The sequence below is a fragment of the Musa acuminata genome, chromosome BXJ3-11, assembly GCF_036884655.1.
Source record: "Musa acuminata AAA Group cultivar baxijiao chromosome BXJ3-11, Cavendish_Baxijiao_AAA, whole genome shotgun sequence".
In the NCBI taxonomy this organism is placed as follows: domain Eukaryota; kingdom Viridiplantae; phylum Streptophyta; class Magnoliopsida; order Zingiberales; family Musaceae; genus Musa; species Musa acuminata.
The window spans coordinates 27,205,389-27,227,774 of NC_088359.1; the positions used below are offsets into that span (position 1 = coordinate 27,205,389).

The 22,386-nt window shown below is 37.8% G+C and overlaps 1 protein-coding gene across 1 annotated transcript; it reads right to left on the bottom strand.

Annotated features, from left to right (window-relative positions):
- Positions 1-571: 571 nt before the first annotated feature.
- Positions 572-20,602, bottom strand: LOC135652721 (uncharacterized). The gene is made up of 13 exons (XM_065173902.1): positions 19,994-20,602; positions 17,934-18,015; positions 17,767-17,823; positions 14,203-14,258; positions 9,205-9,433; positions 4,523-4,609; positions 4,377-4,451; positions 4,201-4,284; positions 3,198-3,262; positions 2,771-3,005; positions 2,566-2,654; positions 1,197-1,311; positions 572-1,116 (listed from the first exon to the last, which is right to left on the bottom strand). Exons 1-13 carry the CDS (start codon positions 20,500-20,502, stop codon positions 1,075-1,077), a joined length of 1,725 nt encoding a protein of 574 aa, XP_065029974.1. The 5' UTR covers positions 20,503-20,602; the 3' UTR covers positions 572-1,074.
- Positions 20,603-22,386: the final 1,784 nt, after the last annotated feature.

A 22,386-nucleotide genomic window follows, 5' to 3' on the forward strand; every position in this document is an offset into this window, starting at 1 on the left:
ATGGTTAAGTCTTCAGGCCTTTGTGATGAAGTAGGCATTAACAATTCTTCTACCAGCAAATGGCTTCACACATAGTCAAATTAGCAAAGCACCGTGTCATGATCTCTCCGATGAGCACATTATTGTATATATGTAACAATTTAGTTGCAGATGACTAGTCTCATGACGATAAAAGAAAGACGCTTAGTCACAAAAAAGTCCACTTTTTGACCACTTTCGGGAGATGGAAGTCAATGAATCATATGTTGAATGATTTTCCACTGAATTCCCATTGCCAACACCATACGAAATTAACCTATAAATGAAACAATGTGATTGACTTGACACCGTACCAAATCAACCATAACATCTAAGAAGATTAGCACTGCATAAGCAACTAATTTAATATAGCAATCAGTGGCGGTACAAATATAAAATTTGTAATTCCCCATCGTCAAAAATGCAATTTTAGAATCAAGCACAATAAAACAGAATTGATTCATTAAAAAAAGGGGAAACAGATTATATAGTTCAACAAGCTAACAATCAACTGGAACTTGGAATTATTCCACAGATAAGACGAAACATGTCCTTAAACAATGAGCAATCAGTTTATCATCATTGTTCCAGAGGTCGTTCTCGTCCCAATAATTCTGATAAAAAAATCTTACATTTTAAGTATATTGATCAAACTCGATCAATGAAGATGGTTATAAAAGATACATCATGTTATCAGTACAACCATCTTGATCACAACCCCAATTGCTAAAGGCTTCTCGGGCAGGTAACCTTTACAGTACTTCTGAGAGACGCACTAGAATTATACAGGCGACCACAATATTCTGGTCTAAACGGTTAGATGAACAGTACTGTAAAGCAGTAAAAAGGAGGTGACAAGGCTTTGATACTAAAATGCGCTCTAAAGCATATCAAAATCCGTAGCAACAGAATGAGTCTATCTAGAAATAGAATCACCATAATCTTCAGCAGCAGCAACACACAACACTGGTGCCAGAACAGATTAACAACTAAAGCATACCCTTAGGGAATTTAGTCACAACTAGTCCATCTTGTCATGCCAACAATATGATCAGCTTAGCTTGTATTTGGAAATTTTGCCTCGTATTGCTGGAGGGACTGAATATGGGAAGAAAGAAAGAAAGCTAAGTTAAAACCAGCAGCTAACACAAAACAACCGAGAGAAGAGTGTCCATTACCATGAAAGTAGCTGTGATCATCTTTCCAGCAAACCACCTCCCATGGAGTGCATTCTGTGCTTTCATGGCTGAGGTTATATTGTCAAAGCGTAGGTATACATAGCCAGCACTATTTCTGTTTACAGGTGAAGAATAAGCCGCATGCCAAAAATATTTCTAACACATGGAACATATAAAAATTGGAAACAAGAACCCAACAACATTTGATCAATATACTGACCAAATCTATATTATAGATGCAACCACAAATGACCAAATCTATATTATAGATGCATAAAGGCAACAAATTGCCTACTTGTAAACATTTCAAAATCAGATCCCGCTAATTGCACATTCCAATAATCATCTGATGCCTGCTTAGCATAATATTTCAAAATAGATGTTTGCTGTTACTAGAAAGACGTCACTAAACACATCAAACACAAGATAAATGAACTTTGTTTCAATGATACAGGTAAAGTTTGTGACAGAGAAACTTGGCCATCCACGTAAATTGTTACACAAAATTGTTACATAACGTATATCACCTAAAAAAAATTGGCCATCCACGTTGTCTTGGCTTAAACATGGATAAGATTCTCATCTTTGTATTGAGAAACACAAGTACAATATTCCAAGGTTCGCTACTGTAGCATACTGCTCAATACAAGAGGTACGAAACGATCTGACAGGGGACTGATACAAGAGGTATATCGGCATGCCCCGATGTGCTATATATTGGTACACTCGGTACAGCTCGGTACATAACTGATCAGAACACTGGTACGGATCAGTAAGGCGAACCATAAAATAATCTATAAAATTCTAAAGGAATGCGAAACAAAAGTTTTGAATTTGAATATTGATCAGTCTCCTCATTCAGGATACTTCAGAAAGTAAATAGTGCATCGAAAGCAAGTGTGAGATTCAAATACAAAGAAGCAAAAAAGGTAACTTTGTAACAATTTTCTCTCGCCCATCTCCTCACATACATATCTTGTGACTGGTGGCAATGATGGACCATTAAGTTGGTCGCACACTAGCCCCACACCAATAAAATTCTCTGTATCTGATCTAATCCAAATCCTAAGGTTGAACTGAACCTGCAACTGATCTAACAAACCTTGGCAAACATTTTAATGGTATAAAAAGTTCGCTAACCAACCTAGTGTTACTAATGATGTGCTTATTAAGTACCAACAACTTCTAGGATGACATATTGTTCAATGTAAAGAAAGTTAAGGTACAACATAAACAGATAGAAAATACCATTGGAGGCCTGGCCTGAACCAGATAAGATAACCAGAAGCTTTTCAGGTGCACAAAGTGAAGGCAGCAAAAATAACAATAAAAGCTAGAAGAAAAGACAATATTATTTCGGGCTACTAACTTGTCCACAGAAATGTGTTTTACTGTGCCAAACTTGGAGCATTCATCTTGAACATCGTCCTTGATATCTAAATCAAAATCTGGTTCCGCCTGCAAAAGAAAAGTATTGCCTCCCAGCATAATTATCATAGATATGATATTAATAATAATCAAAGCATTTGGCAAAGGAGAACAAGAGGATATTTAAGAAGGTTCCGTGAGCCAACCTCCACACTAGGATCAAACATATTTTTCAACAGTAAACATTCACTAGGAACTCCAGCAGTCTGTAAAGCAGGTGCAGTTGCTGAAGCAACTGGAAGACCTGAAGCTGGAAGGCCTGCGAGTGAAGGCACAGAAGGTTGCAGGATGGAGGAAACTAGAGGAGGACCAAGAACTGATGCAGTTGGGGCCGGGAGAAGTGAAGAATTGACAGCAGAAGCAGCAAGTGCACCAGGAACACTGCATATGACCCAAAGAAAATTTTTGAAAAATATACAATTTATCATTTGCAAATTTCAGTCAAGCCAAAAGAATTGACTTTTAACAGATTCATGTTAGAATATTTTACTTCAGCGAAAGAATCTGAGCTGCCACAAAATGGTTGGCATGTTTACATTTTAGGTAGCAAACAATGGTTTAGCAAAATAATACCTGCTAGCAGTGCCAGTACGGTCCAACTTCTGCATTAGAAGTGCTCTGGAACTAGCATTAAGAGACTGCAAATAGATGGATAAATAATAAGTGGCTGAATTGGTCAATCAGTACATTGTCTATCTAACCTGATGATCATAAGCAACAGTATTATGTTTATTGTTTATTCTCCATGAATGAAGAAGTTATCAACATACGCTAAGGATATTATTCATGTAATCCCCATCAGACACCATAGGCCATCAAGAATTGTAAATCAAACTATTTCATCGATTACAAAGTCCGATAAACAACTGATCATGGTAAACATTCTCATGCACTTGCAAATGAAATCGTGATGTTCCAATTTTCTACTGGAAATGATTTATCCTCATGGATTGTTAACTATTCATTGCATGACTTAGATGGCTTTAAATGAGGAAAATGACACGACATTGATATTTTCTTAATATAGAACAGTATTAGTAAGTTTCTGATAAAAAAAAGTTCCTACTCTGGGGAGATGCTCAGTTACAGTCATGACAGAGGTCTCCATGCAGAATTTTTTTTTATCAATTCTTGGATCCTTTTCTGTCAAATAAATTGTAAGCTACAATTGTGTAGTCAATAATTTGGCAGCCCTGTCAAAATATACAGAATATATTTATGTAGCTTTGTGGATTCCTTGTTAAGTGCAAGGCAGTCGGTTGGTAAACAAAGGGGATTTGTATGTATGACCAAAATTTGACTTGGAACCCAGGCAACAATGCAGCATTGCTCATACTTGAGTAAACTATCCTAACTAGACAGTGTAAAGGTTCATATTATTTTACCTTAGTTAAGGAAAGATACAGACTCCCAAAACAAGAATAAGATAACAGCACAAGCTTAACTTACAGAAACGTCTCCAGCCAACATGTGTAGAATGTCAAAACAAAAAACTTTAAGTCTTAAAACAATTTGCTGTCAGTTACCACAAGAAACTAAAGACTGCTAATGCAAGACGAAAGCAGAAGATACAAACCAAGCCGCCGCCTTCGTCGTCATCAAGGTCACCAGCATTTGTCCCAACATCTTGAACTCCAGCTTGGTCGGTTACAGCCGAAACCTAGGTGTTTAGTGATAATTATGACATGGGAATGCAATAACATCTAGTTGTACACATCAAGGATAAATGAGCCTGTGTAAAATAGAAAATACCTTGATTGTCCTGCCAGCAATTTCCAATTGCCCATTTAAACTTTGTGCAGCTCTTGCATCTTCAAGACGTGCAAACTAAAAGAACGCACAGCAAAGTGTAAGCTATAGTCCAAGAAGACAACTAACAGTCTCAAAATAGTATTCACCTGGATAAAACCGTAACCTTTGCAAAGGCCAGTTTGAGGATCAAGGGGCAACTGAACCAGCTCCACTTGTCCAAATGGTTCAAAGACCTGCAGATACACCATAAAAAACCATGAGGGAAAAAACCAATATAGGATACTATATAGCTTTACCATATTGTTACGGACAAAATTCTTAACATGATATTTGATGTAATGCTTATGTATGTCCGTGTCTTTTGGTTTGTTCATGCTTTGCACAGCATGTAGAGAGACGGTCGAAGGCTTGTAAATAAAGGTTGTGTCATGTGGACACTTGTGAGAGATATTCGGTCTGTAGTGGACCATTTTGACCCTTTGTTGAACAATCATTCAGAGCTTGTAAAGTATGTTTGTAATTTGCATTGGCTATGAAATGTTTTCAGAAATGTTTGTTTGTGGATCCCGAGTTAGGCGCTTTCTCTAACCTGTTTTCTCTTTTGTAGGTCCCAAGAGACCATGGGAGGTTTCGGGGAGGCTGACCTTTACGGACAAACACGCAAGGGTGCCGCACGGCTTAGGCAAAACCAGCTAAGTCCGTGACAGATGGTATCAAAGCGAGACAAGCACTCATAGAAATACTTGGCATGCAAACGTGGGGGACCTAGCGGGGATGCGTTGAGGGCAACCAGCACGCGCAACTGTTTGGGGAAAACGGGCATGGAGATGTAGGGAAAAGGAGTCACTCAGAGGAGCGGGCATCTAAGATTAGCATTCAAAGGAATGGCCAACCCTTCGCGCAAGAGGCACCACGAGAACAAGCAAGCTTGGAAGAATGCATAGCGCACAAAGGTTGGGATAGTTGAGTTCGAGCTACGGCTCAACGTTGACAACCATACTTGATGGTACTCAAGGCAAGCGAGACACTTGGTAAAGGATGAGACCACGCAAGGTGGAATGGGTTTGTTCAGCGACCGAAAGAGTTGTGCAAAGCTCACAGAGGTGAGGAGAATTGCTGACTCGAAGAATTCGGTACTTATGCAAGGGCTTGTATACGAACGATGGAATGTTCGTGGCCATCCCAAGGCGATCGAAACTCGACGCCATGAAGCATTGAAACTTTCTCTTCGGCATGAGAAGGATACATCCGTGGAAGGTTGAAGTGTGCGGCGAGTTCAGCACATTGCTAGGCCTTGAATGGTGCAGCGGGGATTGTATTGACGTGGAATCGCACTCTAGCAAGTGCGTTTGCCGGAGACAGAACAATGCGCAATTTGATCAGCAAGGCGGAGTAGTCCAAGGGGATGGTGGTCTCCAAAACTTTCAGAGAGATAGAAGCGAAGAGAGAAGTTACTCCAACGGGACAGATATCCAGGAGGGATAAGTCCCGACTCTCTAGAGGGAGAACCATGTGCAACAGATCGCACATGTTGAGGAGTACCTCAAAATAACTTCACAAAGCTCAACGGACCGAGCGAGCGGCGAGGAGTCGTCGCATGATCTCGCTTGAGATAATGCATTGCGAGATCAAGTGGGGGAGCAACACAAAGCAACACAAATAAAGGCACACTTGGAGTCAATATAGAGATTGGACTCAAGGGAGGGTTGACCCGTGGAATGTTGGGTGCGAGGGCCACCATCAACTCAATTCAAAACGAGGAGCGGAGCAACCTGGGTGTAACTTGGCGAAGTACCCAAGTTGCATGAAGGGAGCTGGCATAGAAGATGGAACATGGAGCGGAAGCATAAAGCTTTCCTTGGATAGAGTTCAAGGACATGAACTCTTGTAGAGGCAAGAGCAAGATCATGTCGTTCTATGGGTCCTTCATTCCGATAGAGCGGACTCAGCTTGCATGGTGCCAAAGATGAAGGGATCTTCTGGGCACATGCACCTTATCTCAGAGAAGCATTTGATGGAGGAACTAAGGCGACTCAACTTGCGGAAGCAAAGTTGGGTTCAGAAAACCTTGGCACAGGACAAGAGGACGCAGAGGCGAGTACTCTTGAAAAATATATCACAGTGCTGTCATATGAAGGAAGCGGTGCGCACCGGAGATTATGCTGGCAGGGGCAGAGGCCCAGGACCCAAACAATGGTACACCAATTTCAACGAAGTTGATGGACTTCGGGAGCTACTAGGCGACGGACTATCCTAGAGCGGTGCTTCGTCTAGGTGTGACTCGAGAGGAGGCGACCGAATGTTGATTGTCAAAGGAGCAAACACAAACGAAGGTGGAAGAGGCCCTGCGATGTGTTGGCAGAGGCCACACATGGTGGGATCACAAACCGAGTTCATCCTACAATGATCAGAATACAATGAAGATGTCACCAGTTGGCGACATGGTGCAGCGGATCGTGGTGGAACAGTTCGTGACAATGCGATACACATGAATATAGCCCCGTGAGAGACTATCATACGGAGGTATGATCGAGAGTTACTGGGAGCTCCACTTCGGTGAATAACACGACGGCAAGAAGGGCTATAGATTCAAGGAGTGAAGGTCATGGTACCGTAGAGGCGGGTCTTCCGTGTGTGCATCGAATTTTGCATCAGATGAAAGCCTTGGTCATCAGCATATAGGGCTGTGTACCACCGAAGGAAAATATCAAATGCAAGTACCAATGAGTCCCATGGGAGAGACTTGATCATGCAAAGGTATGATCGAAGCAGCTGGAGAGTTGGACTACTCTAGAGCCTATATTCGCTTAAGGGAGCCTGACAAGTCAGAGGACAAGGTCGAGTAAGCAAACGTTGCTACCAAGAAAGTTAAGGAGAACAGAATCGGTGTGAACCCTACAACATGATGGTAGAGACCATGCATGGGAGTTGCAGTCTGTCTTTCCATCGACCAAGAGGAACCGCTTGGAAAGCACAGAGGTGTTGAAGCAGAGGGTCGAAAGGGGTGAGGAAGAGACGACGAGTCTAGAGGGACTTAGCTACCCAAAAATCAAGCATTGGTTAGAATGGAGGTGGACTCGGAGGAGTGTCATAGTGACATAGAGACAGATCTACCGATTGTGAAGAAAGGGATGTAGATGTGAGGCGACTGATAGTAGGGTCATGGGCATGGCAGCGCCATGGTACCACAGAGGTGGGACTTTCGTGAAGTCATTGATCCCTTGCTCTCATGGAGGGAGAGCACTTGATCTTGAAAGGGGTCGAGGAGGTGGAGCAGGCAGAGGTAAACTCCAAATACCCAGACAAGGTTGAAGGGCATAGGCCAAGGAACTTCATAAGACTAGTGTCAATGAGCTTCTCATCAAGATAGCCGAAAGTGAAGGACTTCGAGTCGTGTAAGAGTGCACGACTAAGGAATGAAGCAGGCAGTACGCAGTGCTATACCTTTGCTATTCAGTGGAGTAGGCGGTAGGGTTGATGGAGAAGACGGTACAATCCCAGAGGCGACCAAAATTATTAGAGACTTACTCCAAGTTGGGGTGAAAACTTCTTGCATTCTAGAAGTTCGATGACATTGAAAAGGTGAATCACAGTAACTAACTCAATGCAAGGAGTGCAAACACTTCAAGTGCTTCAGAAGTGTGAGCAAAGAGCAGGCGAAGGTCAGTAACCAGCTCGATGCATGGAGTACAACCCTCCAAGGGTGACCTTTGCAGACGGACACACAAGGGTGCCGCACGACTTGGGCAAAACCAACTAAGTCAGTGACAATATGGCACTACAAGAAAATTTGATACATTTACGAAATGCATCATCTCAGCCATTAGGTCAGTTGACCTGGGTAAAGTGACCAGGAAAAGTCAAGTACATGGTAGAATTTCACTTATATCAGAGTTGCAACTAAATAGAGACCACTTAAGCCAAATTTTCAACAATTAAACTTAAACCAGACACCTGGTGACCAAGATTATATATAGTTTATGGCTTGGCAATAAACTATAGGCTTAAAAGTGCAACAACAATATATGACATTGCTAGAACTTTATGCTTAAAAGTACAGCAACAGTAAAGGGCATTTCTAGAACTTTCAGTAGCAAGGAACAGTTTGGCCTCAGAACTCAGACAAAATCCTGCCAACATTAATCCAAAACAGGATCAAACGAGAGCCCAGACCAGTCAACTAGATCAAGTTCTTCGCTGGCCTACTGCAGGCCCAAGTCAGTGTAAAGTAGAATCCAACACGCTCTATCACACAAATTCAAGTCCTCGTGCAAACAATTTAAGAACATACAACAAGAAGAGCATCTCATCCAATCTGTTAGCTAAAGCATTGGATGCAACTGATATAGTTAGTATGAATTATTATATTGCCTATTTTTACTTTGTCGGTAAAGGTTCTTAATTATAACATCTCTTGACCATGGGGGTCATTTCAATGAAAACTTGCAACGATAACCAATTTCAATCATATCCATGGTAATTGAAATTGCAACTAAGCACTAGGATACTTTCAGATATGGCTTTATCAATCCAAAAATAGCAAACATAAACACGATATTTGATAAATTCATGCACCTATTTTGATAGATTAGCCAAAAAAAAGTGACAACAAAAGATTTACAATATAAGAACAATACAAATGAAACTAGACAAAGTCACAAAAGTATACGACTAGCAGAATAGGATGGACAAATAGCATCCACTACCAAAAAGAGAAACTGCAGATATAGTCAATGCAATAAACAAGCAAATTTCCAGCATAGGCCTCTCTTCCAGAACACAGGGAAAAGCTTAAATATAGCTTAGCAATAGATAGTTGAAAACAAACCTGCCGGAGTTGTGGCTCTGTTATGTTCAAATGAAGATTGCCCACATATAGCTTTCTGGCAGCACCTGAATTAGCTCCAGTTAGTCCTGCTCCCCCTGCAGCTGTATTTGACTGAACCAAGTTCTTTTCTGCCTCTGAGGGCTTCACCATTACTGGCTGACCAAGAAGTAGCTGACCTGAGAGAGCTATTGCCATTGGGACTGACATCACATCGTAGAACTCAATGTACCTGGAATTTACATTTAGATTTGTGACCATGGAACAATTACTTCTTAGATTATGTTTTTTCAAAGGATATAAGATTACCCAGACATATTTTCAAATAAATTGTGCAACAACAATAACCACCTGCAATTATTATACCTAGTATCCCGCTTCCAAGTACTAAAGTGTAACCTAGGTGGAAGTAAAATGCAACAAAGTTGCACATTGCTCAACGTGTCAATTTTTCCTTTTGGATTTTTTTTTAGGAAACAGTTCAGATATTCAAACCCAGCTTCCTTAAAAGGAGCTATGTCCTGTTGGATGAATTCTCCATGGAAGACTGATAAAAATATTTGAACTTAGATACATTTCCATCTGGAACATTATTGTTCAGGTGAGACCATCAGCTATACAGTTGTGCCTTTACATTCTAGAATATTGGTATGGGCTAGGCTTCCTATAATCGTTGATATGCAAGCATGTTCCCTGACCAGAAGCATGGCCGTTGTGATTTGAATGATTAATCTATTTTACAACTTTTTGAGAAGCATGCAGCAAGATGAAGCACACTGGGTCAGTGGAAACTGGTTAGCATACGATTAATTTGCTAATAATAACTCTATACTGTTTGTAGAAATTTAAATCGCTTCTACCCTTTTGAATACAGGGAAATAATAGTGCAAGAAAATCATTTGATAATATAATAATGGATTCTACCAAAACTATTGGACTCATCCTTGCTTTTGCAGCCAAATATTTGAGTTTCTTGCTCCCCAAATGGCTCCAAAGCTCAAGAAGTTCATCTGAGTTAGATGAGACCCACCAGAACAAGATAGGTTTAGAATTAGCTTGGATGGATCCATTGATCCTAAGCACCACAAGGGCGAGAGATGGGTTATATCATCTCCATTCAGATGGTTCTGCTCCCTCTTCAGGAGCTAAGACTAGTCCGGCTAAATCCCCCTTTTGTACAGAAGCTGTGGCCACGCTTACTGAGATACAAGCGAAAAACGGAAAGGCTATAGATGCATCTATGTGGAGACTGATTCTTGATGCCTGATTGCCTAGCCATGGAAGTGAGCATACCTCATGAAAAATTTAAAATATCATCCGAAAGACAGTTAAATATTTTGATCGATCCAGAAAACTCCAAGGCAGGTAAATAAGCAGGTTAACTGTGCTGACAATTTTCTTCTAATATATGGCTCTCTGTGAAACTAATAATTTAGTAGTAACCTACTACGGTAACATCTTTGTAAGAATGATATGCCTAACCAGCATTTTTGAAATATTAATCTAAATTGTGTAGCCAATAACAACATGAAAAGCCAAGAGAACCAAACTTCAATGAACTTGAAAGGGCAAAGAAAGCCTTTGCAAATCATTGTTCACAATTCTTCTTAGTCGCTCTTGTATCTCTTTCATGATAAGTACAGAATGGTCCATCACCACAATGCAGAACCAAAATATTCATTTAAGACAGCATCTCTCTTCAAGATAAACAAAACTTACGACTTTTTACCAACATTGCTTAAGAGAAAACAGGCTAGGCTCACAGAATACAACATGACATACACCTACCTCAAGAATTCAACAAATGCATCAAACATATCCAGTTAGCATCGAAGAATTACAAAGGCGATTTGAACAAAGGCAAGAAGTTCAATACATGATTTTCCAGATAAATCCTTATCTATGTCATCACCCTTCTTTAGCACTTCAGTTTACAACAGACAACCATTCCTTATCAAAAAGTCACCTCAAAGTAATAGATTTGATGATGCAATTCCAAAATGACTTTGACTCCTTCAAACCCTTTTCATGGGACTATTTTCTAAACCTTTGTAAATCATGCAGAAAGCTAATGTATTACCATGTCAACATGGAGATGACATGGAGCACATGCAATAGATGTGACTGCACCAGTATACAAAATAAACCATCTATCCATGGCTCCATGCTAGCAATCGGCACAGCAAAGAGAATGCAACAAAATTAAAGCCCATACAGCTCTTTGCTTTCTACTTATATGCCTGTCTCAGTTAATATTCCAAGCAAAAACTGAAAGCAGTGTCCACAACAAAAAGGTTCGACACAATCATGATGAATAATTTTAACTTTATCCTAAACAGAATAATGAACAAATACTACCTTCCAATCTTTGTTCATAACAAACAAATATAGATATTTTAATCGTCAAATTTTCATATAAATGACCTAGCAAGATCAGACCACCCTTTCCAACCAGTCATTATCTTCCTTGCAGAGATGCCCCACTTGACGGTCATGTAATAAGGTAAGGCCTTTTATTTCCAACAATAAATCTAAATGAAGCTAAAGAAAATCAGATTGCACAAAGTTCAAAAAAAATAGGCCAAAGCACTCTGTTCAAGAAAAACAACTGCCATTTTTTCTCTCATTTTCTATTATGGGAAAATCTAAGGGATTGGATAGATGAAAAGTTCAGAATCATACACACATTATCAAACTTACCGCCTATATATTTGTTTAAATAATTGTTCATCTCATCATACATACAACAGAGTAAAACTCTTGTGGTACTACTCCCATATGGAAATCACAAATAAGTCAAAACATTTCCTTGGCATGGTTCTCATTAGGTGGGAAAGGATAAATAGCTAAAATGCTCTAAATTAGTATTAATCCTCAAAAAACTACTCATTTTTGTCATTACCTGTCCCACAATTTTGTATAATAAATTAATATTTGTATGCGTAAGATGTAACGTAAAAAATAACAAAATGGTTCACTTACACACTTGAAAAGCGATTATCCTTGTATCTTCAAATAATACACCGATGATCAGTTTAATTAAAAAAGCAGTGAAGTATGACTAAATATCCTAGAATGGAAAAAGCCAAAGCAAGAACATTTTCAGTTTCCTCCAATTCTAATTCACTCTCACAGACGAGAGAACATCTTTATAAACTATAACAGGTACATAGTGATCAAATACCAAGCATCTGGTGAAAAAGCCGAAAGAAAAATATGGCAATAGAGAAATTGCTTTTGTACAAGAGTCTGGGGAAGGTTAATGTGCTAACAGCATCAATGTTTGCATTATCGTATCCTAGTTATGAATCACAATTGTCTTTTACAGTATTAGGTGACTCATATCACTTGATACATGAACCAACCAAGCCCAAAAAAAGACTCAAACCAACCTTGCCTATCCTTGATAGCCCCGTCGAGTAGCCCCTTGACGATCAACTCAAATCCAAGTACAGCCAACCCAAAGAGTCAAGCCCAAGCTCAATTCAAGTTAGTCTCGAACTGAAAAGGCTTCACTGATTAGGAGTCCCCTGCGTGGCACCAAGAGTTGGACACTGATTGAGAGTCCTCCTCACATTAGAAGTCTCTGATTCACTTGCATGGACTAAGACTACGATTGAGAGTCCTTCTCTAGTTAATCCTTCCCCAACTACATCTATAAATAAAGGGGTTTGACAGCCCTAAGGAGCGGGGAAAAGAAGAGAGGAGAGAAGCCCCAAGAAACCGAGCTAACATGCTCAAGAAGTTCGAGCTATTGCTCAAGAATTCCAAGCTTAAGTTTGTCGAACCTGTTTATTCAAGAAGTCTCTTTGTGATTGTGCGATTAGATGTTCCTTTTCAAGAAGCAATCTATTTCTTTTTGTACATCCACTCAGACAAGGAAGGATCAAGACCACCGAATCCTTACCCCAAACGGATCAGCTTGCCATGCAAGTACAGTGAAGATGGCTTGTATATCATCCAGTTGTAGACAATCCTACTTCAGGCTCCCTATAGTTCTCAGTAACTTCACGAAAACATTAAATAATCCAAGGACAAAGTTCTGAAGGCAGTATAGCAAGCAAATTCTTGTCTCCAGATTATAGAAGGTGCAAAATCATAGGCAGCTTTGAAAAACATGTATGCTAAATACATTGTGAAGTAGCAGATGAGTAGAATAAAGAAGCAGCAGAAGAGGAAAAACATCAAGTGGGGCCAAGTTTGTTTGTCCACCAGACAGCGTTCATCTTCACATCAACTGCAGAGGTCTACCACTTGGTTCCTAACTTTACTTAAACTGCACAAAACAACTACTAAAAATGAAAATAACCCACCTGAAACAAACCTATGCATATGAGATTATAGTGCATTACTGCATTTAATGAAGGCTGACCATGAAATGGGTACTGGTAATTCACATGCTGCCAAATATGAAAATGAGGTCCATGTTCTGATCATCTGATGTTCAGCTAAAGCATCTATTTCGTTTACTCCATTAAGAATTTAAAATTCATCTAATATTGAAAGCGCTGCCCTATTTTTTTTGGAAAACTAAACAGCAGGATGATGTCTTTAGACTTCACACTATCCAAACATCCTGGCAGTCACTTAAATCATTGCATTCCACACATCAGCAAGTGTCTTTTCTTGCAAAAGGAATTTCACTGCCATATAAAGAAGCGGCATCTCTCGTTATAAAAGTAAACTAACATGTCTCCTTATAAAAGGAAACCAACATGACTCCTATTTTAAAATGATTATCATTATTAAAATATTGGACAAGAAATTCGTTTCATAATGTGGTAGACACTATCCGCTAACCAAAATACCTCAAATCGACCTGATCAGGAAGAAAACATAAAGTATCTTGCTTTCATCTCATAAGTTAAACAAATATGCTCCTTAACGAGATGATATTAGAGTTTCACCATCACAGTTAAACATCATAATAATTTTTGCACCACTGAAAATAATTTTTTGGCTTGAACATTGCCGAAAAATTAAAAACGTTAGAAAGCATACCCAACCCCTTTAGAACGTCTTGAATTGCGATCCATTATGAGGCGAACATCTCGCACCTGATCAACATAGGTCAAATGGTCAAAACTCAGGACCAATGTTGGAAATTCACCAAATTCAGGGCCAATGTATCTTTTAAAAAAAAGGTATATTTATCAAAATAAATTCACCAAATTGCAAAGATCAACATCATATTGTAAAAAAAAAAATCAATCGAACATGTAATATAAGTGTATAGGTGTTCATCTAAAATTATCTCACAATGTCAGTGAAATAATAAGTTGGCAAAGGAAGTATAAAAATACTAAATGAATAGACAAAAATAAGCTCTTGAAAATTTTTGGAAAATAAGCTTGCACTAAGATTGTCATTCCCACAATGGAAAATAAAATTATTCTCTGGTTTTCCACTTTGGACATTTGAGATATTCATTTTCACATTAAACTGACAAACTCATAGAAAGGTGATATTCTGCATTATTGAGACCAATCAGATAGTTGCGCCAGAACTATTGAGAAGGAATAAGACACATACAAATAATGAAATTAGGACTTAGAAGTGGTCTTGCAGTAAAACCCATGCAAAGGAAGAAAAATACATTACTGTAGACTGAGACACAAACCCTTAAGTAACTTTACATTAAACACAAAAAATGATGATAGGCACAGCACTGATTGCCAGCTAATGAAGTGTTGAAAAATCAAGACACCTTATGAGTCTACATTGGGCACAGAAGAAAGAATAACCAACCCAAGTCCCTTTAGATATGTGATGTGTTAGATTCAGATTCTATAGGATATGTTTTTATTTTAGCCAAGTTATTGTTCATTTCTTTGGAATAAACTACTATTTAAAGAGTCCTGTTAGTAAAACTCATAAATACCCACATGTCAATATCTCCTATAATTTAACTATAGCTTTTTGCATGGCAAAGAAGAAGAAGGAAACCAGTAAGGTAAAAAAGAATTTGAATTTTAGTTTTGATTAAAGACTGAAATACTTGATTCAAATACAGAAATCCATATTTTAAAAAGTTTATTTGCCAAAATAAATTAGAAATATGTCTTCCCAAAGAAAAAAGAGTACATGATTGATTTGCCTTAATGTAATTGTTTCAAGTGTTTCTGTATTTTTTTTCTTATTGTATTTGTAGAGTCTATAAAATTGGTAAAAAGAATAATAATAGAGATGTAAATCAATAATAATTGAGATACCAGTCAGATTCACGATATCTGTGTGATGCCAAGTCAATCACCACTTATAGTTATACTACCATACAACAACCGGTATCCTCATGAAGATCTCAAGTACAATAATTTACATGTGATAACTAATTTAAACATTATAACTTAACTATAATTAAAGGTAATTACTCAGCAGCAAATAAAGTTGAATTTAATTAAGAACTGTAATAAACTAAGCAACAAACGGAAACAAAAGACTACATACACTTAAATAAATATACAAATAAAATAAAGGTATATTCTTCCAACCCTGCAACACTGGGTTTGACATTACACTCAAACCCAGATAGTTCATGAAAAGCCTTGTTGATTTGGGATACAGCTACAAGCTCTGTTGGTGTAACTAAAACCAGCTCAATTCCATCACATATTTATCAAAAAGACTCAAGTTCTTGAAAGAATACTTATGAAACCACAAAAACACTTTAGCCCAATTAACTTAGCCAAGACAAATTATAGATTTCATGGACTTGATCGCAAACTTAATGACACCTAGGCTTCACTCAATTAAACTGTTTAAACTGGAAAGCAATAGTTCACTTTTGCTACGAAGAACATACTCATGAGATCATTTATTAATCATAATGGTTGGTGCACTTATTTTAAAATTCTACTTCTACTGTTGGCTAAACCCATCACCAAATCAAAGATACACCCTGAGCTTATAATAGATACCTTCAAGTCACATCTTCACCAGTGGTTAGATTGACCCTTTCAGCTAAGTTGTGTCACCCAACTATTTTGCTTCTTGTGATGATAACACTCTTCAGATCATCTCCACCAACGGCTTAGTTAACTGCATGAATTCATGGAACTCAATAGATCAGGCACTAGATCATCTATCCCAGATGCTGAAATGTCCTTATCATAAAACTCTCTTGTGCATGGTATGACAGGCAGGGCTTCAGATGTAATGTTCCTTTTTACCCTTCCGACATTACTAAGTTCCAATAAACTACACACTAAAGATAATACAATCCCAAAACACCGTACTCATGGACAGACAGGTACAGGCACATAGGTTTGGGCATCACGAGATAACAATTTTGCTTGTGAAAATTACAGTGAGAAAGTAATGTGATGTCCTACACCAATCTTCTTGCCATTGATTTTATGGAAGTAACTCTATCAGGCAAGAAAAGTCAAAAAATAACAAGCTATGATGCAATCTGTTGACTATTCCTATTCCAAGCTTTTGAAGATTGTCAAATTATATCAGGAAAGAGATCTGAACATACTCTACATATGAATTTGCAGCTTTAATATTCTCACATTCATAGCTTATACAATGGCGAACTTTTAGCCTTATTGACTCAATGGACAGGTAAGTCAATCAAGTCCATCAAATAATTGCTGGAGTGTGGAGAAACCAAAACCCCATCATTTCAGCAAAATTTTAGTATGAAAAAGCACATTGTTTACAACAACACACATCCACTGGTAAGCTTGAAGTGATAACTTTTCACCAAATCTTTTCAGTAATTTATGAGTGATAATTCTTTCACTTTCATAAATTCCTTATACTCTTAAAGGTTGGTTTGTTAAAATATAAATTAGCTGAATAAGCCCTTTGATTATGTGGAAGACAGCTGTCCACAAACACAACTAGTTCCCTATTTTTACATGTGTGCTTGTTCGATTTTTGGAATGTCAAAATGAAGAAATGTGTACTGCATAGTTATCATTTAAATATGATCACACTTGCATAAGAAACATCCATGAGCACAACATAGGTTCGTATGATTGAACAATTTATGATAAAAGAATATATTTGGCCAATTTATTTTGTGATATATAAATGACTGTGTAGTTTCTTACTCATTTTAGTTTCAGTGATCCATTCAAAGCCCACAACAAAACCAAATCAAGAGATTTGCAGTTTAGATTCTGAACCAAACTAAAAACACTGCTTAGAGAAGGTCCAAATGGTCCATATCCATTTGGTTTGTTAGTTTTCCATTTCATTTCAGACCCCAGTATCCTCCTATTTCATCTGAGATTCTTTTGATAACATACAGGCAAATTCAGTTTCCCTTTGCTAAAAGGTTCATTTCGCACACCAGTTTGCTCTGATTTCACCTGTGAATCTTCTAATAACCACTGGAAAGTTCAGTTTTCATTTCTAGAACTACTAACCACTACACAATGTTACTTTCACAGTAAATTTCACTCGGAAGGCAAATGAAAAATCAAAGACCGAGATCCAATGAGTGACACTAAAGAAAAAAAGAAAGATGTAATGAATGCCACTAAAGAAAAGATCACACAAATCCATCCGCTGATTATTGATCTATCCAATGATTAAACATACTGTCATGCTCACCTTTCCTGCTCTCGAAAAAAATTCATACACATCTCTTTCATCTGCCTTCAAGGAAAGCTGTAAGCACAAATATATATGCAAAGTCAGCATACATGTACTGAACAAACGTATATTTACTTAGTCAGAAAAGTAACCATAAAAATATTCAAACTTATGAAAGATAATACCTGATAAGCAAATACAGTTCTTTGATCTCGTTCAGGATCAGCTTCTGGTTCTGGGGCTTCTTCTTTCTTTTCTCTGTGACGTCTGAAATAAAAGGGAACAATCTATGTTAACAAAGAAAATAGGACAGTAAATTATATGTTGAAGAAGGCTGTGGAGACCAATCACCGGTTACATCATGCAACGATCCTTTTTCCTAAACTAAGATGGATCATATGTTAGATACAAAGAAAGAGCTCAAAAGTGCCATCTATCTGAAATTTAAAAAAGAATTGAGCCTTCAAGCAAATAGTACATCCAGAGCAAACTAAATCCCTATAGCAACTCCATCGAATAAATGAACATAAGTAAACAACTTGAGAAAAATAATCGCAATCATATCAACTATAAGTCAAAAGGCTAATATCGAAACCAAATAAGCCTATAGACAGAAGGAAGAAACAACATGAAAAGTGACCAGTATTTTGGAGACCCCTATGTATAAACAAATTAAATAACATGTCAAGTTTACAGAACCCTCTCCTAGAAAATAAGAAATAATTCCTATGTGATAATACTTGCCAAATTGGAGATTATCCACCGATGTTCATATTGGAACTTGGATGTGGATATGAAAGTAAACAAGAACACCAAAATCTAATCAAACATACACTGTCAATGTTACTCAATCTCTTACATGCATCCATCCATAACTTCAAAAAAATATGATGCATCATTGTAGGAATCAATCTATGATAGTGATCCATACACTCAGCAGCTAACTACTATGATATCATGAATGGTGATTCTTATAAGCCTGAAAAGCTAGCTCTGCAAAGGCTAGTTATTACTGAAACAAACATGAGAAAGCCAAAGTGAAAGCAGTAGATAAACCAATAATAGTACCTAGATACATACCATATACGCATAAATAAAATACAAGACAAAGACAATTAAATGGGCTTATCTCATTCATGACAGGAAAAAAAAAACATAAATGCTTAAAAGACATTAAAAGATGACAATAGCATAACTGACAAGTTAATATATTCAGATTCCAAGCTTTGATTCCACCTTTTTTACGATATGAAGGATTATTTTTCAGGTATGGAAGTACCAGGTCATACATTTAGAAATGATAACAAATTAGGAAATGTAACTATTTCTAGAAGATGCCTTCAGAACAACCAAAAGACTTGTGTGAGTGGCAAACATTTTTGGCACAGTGGAAAACTACAGGCCATGAAACTTGACCTTAAAATGAATCTGGGACAGACTATGTCTAAGAGGCTCAATTTGTTGTAGCATGGAACCATCAACCAAGAGTGTGTTAATGGTAAACCCTGCAAAAAAAGGAAAGGAAAAAAGGCCACTTGCGCAGCCAACTGAACACCAATTCCCGCATAAGCATCAGAAGAAGAAATGCTTCTGCAAAAAAGCCCAAGACTCCACCAGCATTTCTGCAACAGAACAAATACAATTCAGCTATCTTGCTCTGAGATGCAGAAAATCTAAATTCATAATATGACATCACCAATGGTCTTCAAAATCTCAAACCCTTCCGACCAGTTCTCCCTGAGAACTTAAATAAGGTAACTCTAACAAATTGCGTCTTTAGAACCCATGATCTGAATTCCTCAGTAAGGCTCATTTTGCAGTGACCATCTGAGTTTGCTCTAGCATATCTGCGTGTTCGCACATTAATGTTCAATACTTAGAATACTAAGCCACTAATCTATATGAATCTTGAGCAGAGCATCACATGAATTACAAGGATTTTAGCATCACATGTATTTGAGTGGAAACTATGATAATAGACCCTTCTCGTTTCTTCAATCCAAAATTATTTCCCATCCTTCTTATCATTCAAAACATATCAAGTTACCATGGTTTCTTCACCAGAATTCTGACCACAAATCCAAAGGCTGTTAGCTAATGTTTTAGACAATTTTCGAGAGAAAAATGTTGCAGTGTACTTCTCTCATAGAGATTCCAAGAAATTAACATTGTTTACAAAATCACGTCAAGCACGCTACATAAACCACACAAGAGAAGCAACAATAAAGGTGAGGAAAACCAGTACCTAGAGTCACGATCTCTTTCTCTGAAATCCCTCTCTCTGCTCTTCTCTCTGGGCTTCTCGCGGTCCTCATCTCGGTGCTTCTCAGACCGACTCCTGCTCCTTCTCGACCTCTCCTTCTCCTTCTCCCTTTCCTTCTCCTTCTCCCTTTCCTTCTCCTTTTCGCGCTCCTTGATCCTCTCCTTCTCCCGAAGCCGCTCCGCCTCCCTCTCGTCACGATCCCGCTCGCGCTCCCTGTGCCGCTCCCTCTCCCGGCGATCGGATGAGCCACTCTCGTGGTGCCGCTCGCGGTGCCGCTCGCGGTGCTCACGGCCGCCCCTCTCCGCCGACCTCGACTGCTTCGAGCGGCGCTCGGAGTCTCTCTCGGCGTCGTCGGATGACCGGCGCCTGGAACTCTTCCCCCGGTCCCTCCCCTCGGAAACGGCAGCACCTCCGTTCGCCGACGGCTTCTCCCCAGCGAGCTCTGGGTTCTCCACCGCCTTCTCCAGGTACTCGTACTCGTCGAACTCCATGGTCGCCTCTCCGGAGGCGAGAAAACCCTAGAAGCGGCGGTCGATTTCGATTCCCTATCCCACGATTTGGGGGAAGAAATATAAAACCCTCCCTCGTCGATCACAAGCACGACTCTTAATGTGGTCAAGAGGCCCCCCTAAGTCTGATCGGATCCCGTCACCCGCAGAGACTGAACCAGCTCAGCTTTTCTCTGCTCTACCGGGTTTTGTTCGTATAAGATCCGCTTGCAATAAAGCAGCAGCTCACAGAGACATGTTTTACGAATCCACCCTTCTACAGATTCTTATTTATTTATTTGGACCAATAAATTACATACATATGCATATTAGAGTGGTCAACTGATAATAAAAACATTGGCAATCGTACTACGTAAGAAATTATTATAGAATTGAACCTTTTTCGTGGCAATTTAAGTGTGGAGTTGCCGATCATTAGATATTCTAAGCTTGATTAAATATTAATTTTGTTGTATGTATATATTTTTATAGGTTTACGTGTACCTTCTTTTATATGATCAAATATTAGACATGATGATGTGACATTTATTCCTATGACTCCTCTCGATGATACCTACCTTTCTAGAGTCTACCGTTAACAAAGAACATTCATGTGTTCATTCCAAAATGGATGATGAAAGGTTTTTGCTCGTTTTGAATATCCATTACATTATAAGTAGTCAAATATCGACCTGAAATAGTAAAACCATTCGACGCATTCTTAAATTACAAAATTACTCATTGTCAATCTTTCATTGTCAATCTTTATGCAAGTGCTTGTCATTTGATATATGATATTAAAAGTGAAAGGAGAAGGTGAATATTATTTTCTACCGGTATCAATCAATGTGAGTAAGAAACCAAGACCGATAATTATAGGTTGTCTCCTGTAAATAAAATATCAATAGGAGAATGCTAGATATGATTAAAGATTATCTCATTATATAATATTTTATAAAAATGTTTTATATATTTACGATCAACTATAAAAACTTACATTTAACTAAATGAGATGGGAGCTTCTCCTTTTGACTACTTATCACTCGTATATCTCATGTTACTAATTTAGATATTAGATATATCGAGTCAAAAAACCTCTTTGACCTCAATTTTTATATAGATAATACATCGAGAGCTCAATATTTTAACATTGAAAGAACATCGAATAACCATGTGTATATATAAATCACATTGGGTTGATCAAGTTCTTCCCGACTCAAAATATAATTTTAATTTCCTAAAATCATTAATCATAAATATTAAAATAATTAAAAATCATTATTTTTTTAATGAAACTAAATGATTCTATTAAGATTTGAATGTTGGATAATTAATTTTAAATCTAAAAACTTAACCACCATATAATAAATTTTATTTTTTTTTTAATATTTTTATAAATATTTAACTGATTTAAAATTAAAACCATTGATTTGGATTTGAAATCATCCATTTCTATTTCCTTAATTTTAAATCATCATTACTTATAATGGAATCGTCCAATATTAGTTTTAATTGGATTTGAAATCATCCATTTCTATTTCCTTAATTTTAAATCATCATTACTTATAATGGAATCGTCCAATATTAGTTTTAATTGGATTTGAAATTGATAAGAACTTCTGGCCTAATTTAACTTTAGGTCGAATTGAATCATGATTAAGGCTAATCCAAAATATCTATCAAATAAATGATAATATCGTATATAACACAATCTAAAGTATAAAATTTTTCAATAAAAAATACTGATAACAGGCTAGTAATGAACTTATTAATATATATCATCGAGGATAAAAATTGCGTAGTATTAATAGCAAATCACAAAATTCCTCACGACTATCAAGAAGCGACAATAGTAAAGCCTACTACTATACATATCAATATATATTA